The 12,977-nt window shown below is 47.7% G+C and overlaps 1 protein-coding gene across 4 annotated transcripts in view; it reads right to left on the reverse strand.

Moving 5' to 3' along the window:
* Positions 1 to 946: 946 nt before the first annotated feature.
* Positions 947 to 12,977, reverse strand: part of BRPF3 (bromodomain and PHD finger containing 3) — a 34,957-nt gene continuing 22,926 nt past the window's right edge. For 2 of the 4 annotated variants that reach the window (XM_082732310.1, XM_082732311.1), the window contains exons 10-13: positions 12,084 to 12,181; positions 8,696 to 8,793; positions 4,721 to 4,875; positions 947 to 3,327 (exon numbers count right to left, since the gene is read on the reverse strand). In XM_082732310.1, the coding sequence (XP_082588436.1) occupies positions 3,144 to 3,327; positions 4,721 to 4,875; positions 8,696 to 8,793; positions 12,084 to 12,181 (535 nt within the window). In that variant the 3' untranslated portion in view covers positions 947 to 3,143. The remainder of the gene's footprint in view (positions 3,328 to 4,720; positions 4,876 to 8,695; positions 8,794 to 12,083; positions 12,182 to 12,977) is intronic. The other 2 variants (XM_082732312.1, XM_082732313.1) reach the window with 1 other exon arrangement.

A 12,977-nucleotide genomic window follows, 5' to 3' on the forward strand; every position in this document is an offset into this window, starting at 1 on the left:
ATGTTGTATTATCACATTAAGCACTTTTACACTCTAGTGACCTCAGTGAGAATTTCGAAGGCCACCTGGAGGAGGCGATCCGGAGACCTCTGTCCTCCAGTCACCCTACTATGACACGTAACTCTCAGCCAAGCACAGGAGCCAGGCATGAGCAGAGATGGGATAAGGGAGGGGATGGGGAAATGCTGTCCCGGTCCCAGCAACGGAGCAGTTTGTCCAGGGCAACTCACTCTCTGCTCCTCAAGATGTCCCTTTCCAGAAACGCTGGAGCCATATATGGCCAGTGAGAGAGGGGGGCTGGTACAGAAAAGGCCAGCAGAGCCCTGAGATGCTGTGGAGCCCACCAGGAAACCCTTGGCCAGATCCTTGTCGTGGGATTCTACTGCCATTAGTTGGCTGGCTGGCCTTGGACAAGGCTTTTAATCTTGCTGATCTGTTTGGTCATCTGCAAAATGAAGACCAGGCGCTAGGGTCCCTTCTGGCGAGCCAGGAGGAGCCAGGCCCACATTAGGCCTGTGTGTCCCAGCTATCTATAGAACGGGGACAGCAACGATGACAGAGGAGACGTGAGCATCCTCTAGTCTCAGATTTGGCAAGCTTGGTAAACAGGTGCTAGAGACACGGGGCTACATCTCCTGCTGCATGAGGAACAGATGCTCCCGAAGGAACAGGGCCACAGGAAAGCTGAGCCATGGGCCGGAAGGCTGGACCTTCCACAGGCCTGAGAGGCTGGAGCTATTTGGGAGGGAAACAACGTTGGAGCCCACCTTCACACCCCTCCCGGGAGTCCAAGAGAAAGACAGACAGAGCCCTTTCCAGCTGGGAGCCTGCAACAGCTGGACAGCCCCATTCTTAATGGCTCCCACCTTCTGAGGAGGCGGTGGGCTACAGAAAATAGGAAGCAAGGGGCGGGCCCCCACAGACAATACCAAACACAGCACAGCAATTACTGCCCATTAGAACATTTATTTCTCAGAGAGAAAATAAGTTTCAGACAGTCATATTATAGTAGGTAAAATTAACTTTTGTATTCTTTACAAGCATAGATTTTTCTCTGTTTATTACCTCTCTTATACCATCTGTTATAAACAATTCTAGAAAGCAAATAAAGTCACTTTCTACAATAAATAGAGCATCATGTGCTTCACAGCAGACGCGACTGAGACACGTAGGCCCCGAGCCACAGCAGGATCTGAGCCGCTTCCCATTCTAAAAGAGCAGTTTTAAAAATAAGACTCAGAGAGAGACTGAAAGAGTCAAGGAGCTTGGGGGAAAAAAGAGACTAAGAAAGAGAAGGTGTTTGGGGGAAGAAAGAGACACAGAGAAAAGAGAGAGAAAGCCCCGAGATCTTACAACACAGGTTGAGACAAAGGTCACAGAATCCACAGCTGACCAACTACCTGGGGAGAGGGGGACGCATTGGCTCCTTTAAACAAACCTGGGCATTTAAACTGTGTGCATTTAAAACACTCAGCCACACAACGGAGGACTCCAGTAATGGAAACTATAGGCCTCAATAATTTAGAACAGTATTTTACAATTATATACACCATGTCCTTCCCTAGCCATATGCTGTATTGTATTTTTATTATTGTACAAAATCCAAAACCCCATCCTCTATGTTATAGAGAGTTTTGTTGGTTCCCTTTTAAACTCTGGCTCGTGTCCCAAATGTATAAGAAGTTGTGGTGGTTGGTTGGTTGTATTTTTAAAAAGTCGAGTGTGTAAAAATGGCAGTGATCTCCCCAGTGACTTTGTTTTGTCCAAAACTCCCCTATGAAAAATTTAAAACAATTAAAAAGAACATCAGATTAAAAATCAACATGGCGATCAGTGGCCTGCGACCTGGCGGCTTTGGTGCTTAGGAGGTGAAAAGAATCATCCAGAGAATAGACATCGAAGCCTCTGAAAGTTGTGTTGGTTTCTCAGTCAGCATTCCCCGTTTCACAGTTGGTTTTTTTTTTTCCTTCCATTTTTGAGAAGGTGAAGGTGGGGAGGGGAGTTGAAAGGAGGAAAGAGAAGAGGACAGAGAGTGTGAAACAAAAGCATGGTGTCCCCTGGAGTGCGGCAGCGGGAGCAGCAGAGGCTGGGCAGGGCAGAGCGCAGGCAGGGGGCGGCTGGACTGTAGGGCCCCACCATCCATGGTGGCAGACAGTGAGGCCCACAGAGACAGGACAGGAGGGGTTAGTGGCAGACCCAGCTGAAGAGCACGGATGCACCCCAGAGCCCTCGCCATCCAAGTGGACGGATGGACACTTGGTCAACCAGCCTGGTCTGACAGGAGCCCACCAAGCCTCAGCCCGCCATTAGGCACACAGGGAGAGGGGAAGAGGGGAAGAGGGGCCTCGCCTCGGTCAAGGAGGCAAGCCTTCAGAGGCTGGCCCCAGCTGCGTGTCTGCAGCAAATACGGGTGGGGGGATGTGCTGGTGGAGGGGTCACCCGAGTGGTAGGCTGCCCTCTGTCCTGGGCCCTGAGGAACCAGGCGGAGGCACCCACCTAGCATAGCAGCTGGCCTCAAAGGGAATGAGACATAAAAAGAATAAGAAAAAAAAGACCAGTTTGGTGATGGTTTCTGTCCATTTGGCACAAAAGAAAGGAAAGGAACATGGGAAAAAGAGAGACGGCCCTGGTGCAGAAGATGGGACAGGGAAGAGGTATAAGAATGGGTGATGAGTGGGGAGAGGGTGAGCTCCGTGAGCTTCCCTGCGGGACCCTCGTGTATCCACAGCACCTCTGGGGTCAATGTCAGAGCCTCACTTGCCCTGAGGCGTAGTTAGCTGGGAGTGGGGAGGAAGGGGCCAGGCACACCTTTGAGAAAGAGCCTAGGACCTCTTGCATTCTGGGCTCAGGTCCATCTCCTTGGCTGGGCCTAAGCCTCACAGCTATTTCTACTTCTAACTGGTTCGTCAGTGGACTAGCCCCTGAGCAAGCTCAGGTGGGAGTTTTTGGCACACAGCAGGCCCACCAGGGGAACCACGCAGTTAGTCAAAACTGGGGCCTTGCCCATGGGGAGGACACAACCCAGTCCCTGGCCTGCCATGGAGGGGGGAAGCTGCCGGCCATATGACTGGCTGGGGCAGGAAGAGGCCTCTGTTCCTCATGGGACAGAGGCAGGCCAGGCAGACGCAGGCCAGGCCCTGCCCTTAAAGGTAGCTGGAGGTGACGAAGGAGTGGGGCCCCCGGACCCGGCTCAAGTGGATCATTGCACGGTCGTAAGCCACCTGCACAGACTTTCGGATGCTGGTCTTGCGGCCTTCCAGCATCTTGAGCTTGTCCACAGTGTCTTCCACACCCAGGGGCAGCACTTTGTCCCTTGGAAGCCATTGCCTAAAACACAAGCACAGCAAGAGGCCTGGGGTGTGGTGGGTCACATGAGGGGGCCCCTCTGGGCCATCTACCTAGGACAAGTAAAGCCAGGGGAGGCGACAGAACAGGAGGAGACAGACAGGGACACTCCAGGCAGGTCGTCTCCAAAGGACCTGTTTTGCAGCCAGGCCCTTCCCTGAGCCCCACTCACTCTGCTTAGGGCTGTCAGAACCTGGGAGCCAAGAGAGGCCCATATGAGGGTTAGCCCTCACCCTGCCTTGGGACATTGGGGAACTATGGCTAGGAACTGGGGCTGATACCAAGAATCAATAATTCCTTGGTGGCGACCACAGGGGGGTGGGGTGTGTGTGTGTGTGTGTGTGTGTGTGTGTGTGTGTGTGTTTAAAGATCCCCAGGTGAATTCCTTGGTGGCGACCACAGGGGGGGTGGGGTGTGTGTGTGTGTGTGTGTGTGTGTGTTTAAAGATCCCCAGGTGAATCTAACATATGTTAAAAGCTAGCCTTTGGAGCCAGATCATGGTTTGTATCCCAGTTCTGGCTATGAGGTCTTAACTTTCCAAGCCCCAATTTCCTCAGCTGCAAAATGGATTGGAGGGGTTCGATGGAAGATTTAATGAGGATTAAATGAGATTATGTATGTAAATCAATCTGCATTAGGACACGGAGTAAACAATTAATAGTAACTATTAGTATCTGGACTGGCTAGTCCTACCTCCTCATTCTATAGAAGCAGAAGTGAAAAAAGTTTCCTGCTGCTAAAAGAAATCTTGAAGGGCAAGTAAGCCCTTTGCCATGGACCGAAGCACTCCAACTCTACATCCCCCAACCTGAGGACCAAGACACATATGCCCACATCCATGGGGAGGCTCTCAGCTGAATCTTCTCCAGGAATCACCCTCCACCAAGGGAGCTACCTGGCCCAAGGTGACACCCGCCCCCGACCCCCACCCAGAGGTAACCAGCATTCAATGACTAGTTGACAGGAGGATACAAAGGCACAGACGCACAGACCAAAATTGTGACATCGCTAACAAGCCCTCCAGCTCCCGAGCTCCCCTGAAGAACAGCGGAGGCCTCTATAGCAAGTGTGACCCTGTTCAACAGGTTCCTCTGCCCAGCCCTGCCTCCCTCATCGCCACAGCTCTCCCCCAGTAAGCCTCCTTACAGAAATCTCCACCTCAGGTGTTTCCCAGAGAATCTGACCTGAGACAGTTATTATTAACGTGCCAGGGGCAGCCAGCTGCTGGTAATGCTTCACCCTACCTGGGGGGAGGCAGGGTCATGGAGTCCAGAGCCCTCTGTGGACCTCCCCAGCATGGCAGTGTGTGCACAGCCTCCCAGTCGGGCCGCAGCCCACACACTGATGCAACCTCCTGGTGGGAACACCCACTCACCAGGTGCGCTTGTTGTCAAAGAAGAGGACAAGGAAGAGCTTCTCTCCAGCCTCGGCCTGTTTCTGCTCTCCCAGCTTCAGCACATCCAGAGGTGGGACAGGGATGGGGACACCATTGTGCAGGAGGCCCTCCCGGGGCATCTTGGGGTCGATGATCTGGAGGCAGGAAAGAAAATGGCCCTTAGCTGTGGGTGGAGGGGGTGAGCAGAGCACACTGCACCAGGACTCCCTCCTGAACCTGCCCCCCACAAGCTATGCAGGGCCTTAGCCAGGCCCACAGCCAAGTGATGAAGGGGTCTGACCTCTTCTGTGACCACCCAGAACCCCAAAATGGAAGTCTCGGCTCTCCTTTCCCAGTTCATTGGTCTAATCCTCTAGCCCTACTCAGTCAATTCTTCCAATGAGTGAGCTTGCTCCATGAACCTTCGGGGTCCAGAGCTGAAACAGAAGCAACGTGAATCCGGGGGTGGGGGGAGGAGGTAGGGGAGGGGACACTGGTGTGTGTGTGTGTCAGAATTGAGGGGGTATCTGTGATGTCCAGGCCAGACTGGCAAATTCATTCTTCCCAATGTCCCTTAGGGGAAGGGAGTAGAAGCCATTTTTGCCCTTGTCAATTTCCCTTTAAAACCTTTGCAATTCATATCAAAGGCTCCGGGGCCTTCCTAGACACCACCGCTAGGAAGGAGCTTCTTCAACAGCAACAGGGCCCATCCCTTTGGTTCTACCTACCAGAGGCCCTGGCTACCCACTATTTTCTTGACTATATTCTGCCTGCTGTGTGGACTAGGTACATTTGTGGGCATCAGAAAAATGCTGTAAGACTGAACTTGGAGGGTTGCTGGAGAGGGGCCCTAGAAAGAAGGGCCACCGGAGGAATTAATCCTCGGGGCTGCAAGCTCCACAGGACAGGGGCTCTGCAAAATGCCTGGTGACATTGACAACCATGACCTCTAGCTCTAGGAAGCACTGACAGTGACCAAAGCTCCTACTTATTCACACATCACCATCTTATTTCATCTTCTTACTGATGCGGAGAAGTCTGCTGACAGCTAGCTATCAGCTGACCGAGGAAAGCACCAGGCACAGGAGGACATGGCTGGCTGTGGCCACAGTGGCTTGAGCCTCTGCTGCCTGCTGCCCTACACAGACCTCGTTTCCAAAGCAGTGGGCTGATCATCTCTGTGAGCTGAGGCCAGAGGGGCTTGGAAATGTACAGAGGAAGCAGCTTTCTCCAGAGATGGAACAATCTTAATTTCTATACCCTGTCCCAGGGGGCCTGTTCTCAGGCTATTTACCTTTGGGTGTCTGCCAGCTTCCCTACTTCCCTCTCAAGATAAGCAGCTGAAAGCAGGTGTTTTGGTTAAGAGTGTGCTCTAAGGAAGAACCACCCCTACTCTGCCCCCAGCTGTGTAGTTTGTTCAAAACTCTATCTCCCAGCCTGTCTGTGCCCCCTGGGACCGAAGCTAAGGGTCCTAATGAGAACCACCACAAGCCCTCCTGAACTTCCTCAATTGAAGAAGACAGCGGGGGCCACTCTTCACTAAGCCATGCTGGTTCCTGCCTTGGAAAGGGAGGGAGGAGAGTGGGCAGATGGTGAAAAATGCCACCCCCCGCCCCTGCTCCGGGCAGAAGCAAGGTGGGTAAGTCGCCCCTCAAGGAGAGCTCTCCTCCTTTTTAAAGAAGATACAGGCAAATATGTCCCAAAATAACACATGATGGACCATTCGCTCAAATGTTATGCAGATGTAAAACAACATGGCTTGTGATACACTTTAACGCATTATCTAATAAACGTCTACATACATTATTATTAGAGCCTTACTACATAAACAGAGACAAGACATGATGCAAAACGCTTACAGCTGACATGCTAGAACGGTGGGGTTCCTGCTACTTTTCCAAAACTTCTATAGTACAGGCACATTATTTTATAGAAAAAGACTTTTTTTTTTTAAAAAACAAGAGCCAAAAAAACCCATTCGAAAACCATATATTCATTATGGACACAAGTACACATTTAAGAATGCACAGGAGAACTGGGAGAGCGTAAACCAAAATAAAAACACAGGCTGTGTTCAAGTGGTGGGTTTTCTCAGGTGGTGGCTGAATTTATTTAATCATGAAAGAAAATGTTATGATAAAGAAGATAACTGAAAAGGGAAAAAAAGAGACCAGTTTTAGACTTCTGTTGTTGTTGTTTGTTTTTGCACTGTGAGACTTAAAAAAACGAGTATCAAACTTGTACAGCTTTAAGCACTTCCTCAGCAACTATGCTGGGGTCTCAGTGACAACAGGGCACAGACTCCAGGCCCAAAACTCCTCAGCAGTTGGATCACTGCGTGGATCCCCCCACCTGCCATTATAGGGGGAGTGAGGTAGGCAAAAGGCATTCCAGTATGGCCCCAGCAAGTTGTACAACCTCTGAGAGCTGTAGCTTCCTCCAGCCCAAAAGGGTCAGAGTTTCCGCCTTCATGACCTTAAGAAGCCGCTATTAGACCCGAAAGAACCATGAGAAGCCCAGAACCATGTATAGATGCAAGCAGTTGGCAGGGTAGTTCACAATCCTGATTACAGACCATCTGGGAAGGTTTTTAAAAAAATATTTATAGCTAGAGGCATCTGGTGGCTCAGTCAGTTAGGCACCTAACTCTTGATTTCAGCTCAAGTCATCATCTGGGTGTCGTGAGATCAAGCCCCATATGAGGCTCCACACTGAGTATGGAGCCTAAGATTCTCTCTCTCCCTCTCCCCCAACCCATCTCGTGCTGCTCTCTAATAAAATTAAATTAAATTAAAATTAAGAAACTATTCATTGCTTAGTTTGGCCTTATTCTCACTGGGTCGTTCTGAGATGGGGCCTCAGTATCCGTATTGTTTAAAAAATTCCTCCATGATTCTGGCATGCCCCAAAGGTTTAGAATCACTATCTTCCAGCGCCAGATGGACATTACCTCCCCAGTACAGAGGGAGCTCTAAGAAATAACAATCAAGGTGATAAAAATGGAATTTTTAGCTACTGCTACTATGGAAAAAATGAGAAATTTTAGCAACTACTGGTGGGAGTAGACACTGAAACTAACTTTCTAAAGGGCAGTTTGGCAATTTGTATCAGAATTTTGCAGAGACCTTGCCCCAAGAAGGCACCTCCAAGAATTCACTGTACAGAAATCATCATGATGTGCACAAAGTAAAATTATAGTCATGTTTACTGCCAGCTATTTGTCATAGTGAAAAACTCTAAACAACCTAAATGACCAACTACAGAATGGTTAAATAAGGTGCATGCATACAACTGAGGATAATGCAGTCATTAAAGTGATGTTGATAAAGAATGTTTAATGGCACAAGACATGCGTGTTCACGGTACACTGTTAAGTGAAAGGGAGGTTAAACAGAGTATGATCTCATATTTATGCATTTTTTAAAAAAGCTGAGTGGCTATACACCAGGAGGTAATCTCCGAACAGATGAGATTATGGGTGATTTTGAACTTAGTGGCTCAGAACACAGGCTTTGCCATCACACATGTTGAGCCTTGGGCTCAAATTCCAACCCTGCTATTTAATAGCTAGATGACCACAGGCAACAGACAGACCCTCAATTTTCTTCCCCACAACATGAGAAAAACCATACCTTCCTCAGTATTTCAAGAATTTGCATGACAAATATTTAATAAATTCTCTACAAGAAGCATACATTACTTTTATGTATAAGCAAATAAATAAATGCTATTAAATCCTTATGAGCCCAAGTCTCTGTCTTCATACTTTTACCCTATTTTGAGTGCTCCAAGCTAGGGTCCTTGATGGGTTGACCCACCCAGACTGGGGTAAAACCTCCCTCTCTTCTGTGGCTAAAGGCACCCTGACGCCCACCGTACTCTGCTGGCTTGATCCAATCAGATAAGCCCCCAAGGCAAGACAGGGGCCAGAACAGCCCAGGGGAGGGAAGAGAGTGGTGTCTGGGGCAGACTCACCAAGGCAGGGTAGGAGGGATAGCCTCGGCACTTGGCCCACACCAGCTCCAGGGGCTCCAGGTCTCCGCGGTCTTCAAAGGGCATCAGGAGGCTTCTGCCTGGGGGTGGGGGAGGGGAGGAGACAGCACCCAAAGGGGACTTGGAATGGTGCCCAGGAGGCCTGCCTGTGGCCTCCATTTGACTGGGGCAACCCAGGAATGAGTCAGTCACATCCCCTCCACCCTTCCTCTTCCCTGGCCTTTCCTTAATTCTTACGACTAGACCAGAGGTCAGCAAACTTGTTTTGCAAAGGGCCAAATGATAAATATTTTAGGTTTTACAGTCCACAGGGTCTCTGTTGCAACTACTCAACTCTATTGTTGCAGCATGAAAACAGCCACAGATATTCTGTAAAGGAATGAATATGGCTGTGTCCCCATAAAATTTTATTTTTAGGCACTGAAATTTGAATTTCATGTAATTTTCATGTGTTATAAAATATCATTCTTCTTTTGATTTTCTTTTCAATCATTTAAAAATGTAAAAACCATTTTAGCCTGCAGGCCCTACAAAAAAACAGGCAATATGTTAGTCTGCTGACCTCTGGACTAGAACCCTAGGATGGTATTCCTTGGAAAAATATGACTGCTTCATCACCAGGACCCCAGGAAGAAGAATGACAATGCAACTTGACAAAACCACAACCTGCTCTCTGGGCCTCCCTGCGTGGTGAGCCTCCCAATAGAGGCTTCATGGGAAAAGAAGCCTGGGACAGACATCCCAGGAAAACCACTTGCTAATAAATGAGTTCTTTCCTGACAGGGCCACACCTGGCCACCCACATCACCTGGATACACAGGACTCGGCAGAGCCTAGCAGGTCTGCAGGTCCCTCATGGACATGCTTTTCTCAGAACCTTAGATGGTGTCCCGCTCAGGGCAGCACCACATCTTTCCAGCTTACTCTGTTCTACACCCGATGCACCAGCACACTTGGATGGACTTCACAAATGCTCCTGAACAAAAAGAGGAACCTCCCTTCCCCTCCCCACAGCTAGAAACTGAGAACTCAAGGTGACCAAGCACAATCAAGGAAAAGGCCCCAGACTTCTCCAGAATGGAAATTATATTCCTAAAGAATATTACCACCCTCATTTATAATTTTTTTAAAAATGTACTACTAATAATGAAGTATTGTTTCTTTTTTAAAGATTTATTTGAGAGAGAGAGAGAGAAAGAGAGGACATGAGCCAGGGAGGGGGTGTGCAGAGAGAAAGGGGAAGCACTCTCCCTGCTGAGCAGAGAGCTGGACACAGAGCTTGATCCCAGGACCCCAGGATCATAACCTGGGCTAAAGGCAACCGCTTAACAGACTGAACCACTCAAACACGCCAAGGTATTGCTTTTTATGCACTGGGTCAAAAGCAGTAACAACAAAAAGATAAAATCTAATACTAAAGAGGAAGGCTGTGGGGAAACTGGTGCAATCACACACTGTTGAAGAAACTCCAGACCAGTCTAATCCTTAAGAATATAATTTGGCAGGGGGCACGTAGGTGGCTCAGTCGATTAAGCATCTGACTCCTGATTCTTGCTCTGGTCATGATCTCAGGGTCCAGACTGAGCCCTGTGTCAGGCTTCATGCCGAGGAGGAGTCTGCTTGAGATTCTCTCCCTCCACCCCTCCCCCTGCTTGCATATATGCACTTTCTCTCTCCTTTTCACTCTCTCTAAAAATAAATAAATCTTAAAAAATACATATAATTTGGCGGTATGTCTCAAGAGCCATTAAAAAAAAAGTATGAATCATCTGCTTCAGTACATTCCTTCTGTGGGAATGTATTCAAAGAAAAATAACTTTAAAAATGAATAAAAGGATTTTGAACAAAAATACACATTTACTACATTATGTATAATGTTTAAAGTTGGAAATAACCAAAAGTCTAACAATAAAAGAGTTAAGTAAACTATAATGCACTGATTGGAAGATACGTTGTTCCACTAATATGAGATAAATAAAGATCATGTCAACATGAAAAAAGTATGAGAGAACGTTGAAAAATGCAGAAAATGAAATGTTCTGGATTAACATTTTGTTAAAAATGTGCCTAAAATAAACAGAAGGCCACAGAAAGAAATGAAGACAACTGTGTTAAGGTGATGATGGGACATCAGAGGGTCGAAATTTTTAAATTTCCTTTGGCATCATTTTATAAGTATATGGTTTTAAAAATAAGAGTAAAATGTCACTACCAGAATCACAATGTAGGTGCCAATCCGCTGCCAGTTTTGTGTTAGATGCTGATCCAATTCATCTAGACATGAGCCCTGCTTTCTGGGCGCTGACAGTCAGACAACAGTGAAACACACAGGCATGCATTCCTCAACACACGTATGAGAAAGAAACTGATGCTAAGGAAAAGTAAAGCGGTTGGGAAAAGGAAAGAAGAGAGGCCCTGACGCCCGTGTGTTATATGGAAGCTTCACGGGGCATCCAGAGTGCACCGCCCCGCCGCACAGGAGGGCTGCACAGAGATGGACTCGGAGAACAGCCCGCCCTGTCCCCACTCCACCTGAGTACCAACCAGCCCTCTCCTTTGGCCCTGCCTTGTCCTGTTCTTGAATCCCTCGGTCCATGTATGTCACTGTTTGGACCAGCCGGAATAGAATGTCTCATGAGGATGTAGCTGGAAGCACTGGATCGCATGAAATCTCAGGGCAATGTGTGAGATTCAGTAATCCAGGCTGTCACTGATCGCTCCAGTGAGGGCAGACTGGCAATGTCTCTGGAAACTACAAGTACATACTTCTCTCACATACAGTAGCTCCACTTCTCTACAGAAGTGCGTGTTCCCCAGCGATGCAAAATGATCTGTGTACAAGTTGCTCACTGATTATAATAAAGAAGTGAAAACAATCTACATGCCCATCTGTGAAAGACTGGCACTCCTAGATAATGGGACATCAGGTAGCCAATAAAAAGCACAGAAGCATCTCCAAGATATATTATTAACTGAAAAAAGGCACGGTTTAGAGGAACACATGTATATTAGCTTCTCTATGCACTCTCCTAAATATATGCAAAGGTCTTGGCTTATATAAATTTCATCTAGGGAGACACAAAAGAAACTGCTAGCAGTGGTTGTTCTAAGGAAAGGACCCCTGGTTTTTCATTATGCAGCCTTCTGTACCTTTTTCATTTTTGTTATCATGGGCATATATTACTATTCAAATTTAGGATGAAGTTCAAAAAAAAAGAGTTTGAATGGCCTGGATGGCTTGGGAGGGAGAGACATCTCCATGCCCATGCCCAAGAGTTTTAGGAGCTACGGGTCTGGCTGCAGCCCACAGAGCTGGTTCTTTGGAAGGCCTACCCCGCCTCCCCAGATCCACCAGTACACTGCTCCTCACCTGAGCTGCTGTAGTCAGAATCTCCATTTACACCTTCCAGGAAGGGGACACGAGATAGGGCTGGTTTCCCACGGCTGCGTTTGGGGGGCGTCAGACCACTGCATATAGACCAAGAAGGCAGAGGGAGCAAAATGAGCAATTTCAATGACTAATACATCCACTGCTGCTCTCCTATGCCTGAGAGGAGGGGAGCTGCAAAAACCCTTCAAGGAGAATAGTTTCTCACCTTCCCCTAATAACTTGCACTAACCCACGATATGCTTCCAACCACAAAGTTCCTATGAGGCTTTGAGGGACCACTTCATCCGTGTGGAAGGGCTCTGGATAGAGATGCCTGCTTCCTTGCCCAGGGACCTTGGCCTTCACCCAGAGGAAAGGTCAATCCAGGCACTTGTCAATCCTTCCAAGGTTTAAGCAGCCTAGTCATGAGAAGGGCCAGTCTCACATCTGTCCAGAATTCTTTTACTCTATGGTTCATGCTGCTTCTTTAGAAAATAATTTATTTTTGAGGTACAAAAATGTGCCTCTTTCCCAAACTTCCTATAAAGGACATGTCTTACTTCCTTAACTAGAAAAGACATTTTTTAATTGAAAAAAAAAAAAATCCACTTCTCACTTCCACTTTGTGTGTGAAGTTTTTCTTAGACAGAGATGGATTTTTTTTTTAAACAAATAAGACCAATTTTTTCCCATATGGTTACTGCAAAGAAGTAAAATATATATATATTAGACAAAGACTATAAGGTACTAAAGCAAAAATGGGAATGGTAATATCAGAATAATGGTATACGTGGAACCCACCCAAGCACCTATATTTTTAAATAGCTCTCAATGCAATTCTAACGTACACCATAGTTGTAAGCCTCTGGGCATGATGTAGCCAGGGTTTGTTCC

Source organism: Mustela nivalis (genome assembly GCF_964662115.1).
Source record: "Mustela nivalis genome assembly, chromosome: 5".
Classification (NCBI taxonomy): domain Eukaryota; kingdom Metazoa; phylum Chordata; class Mammalia; order Carnivora; family Mustelidae; genus Mustela; species Mustela nivalis.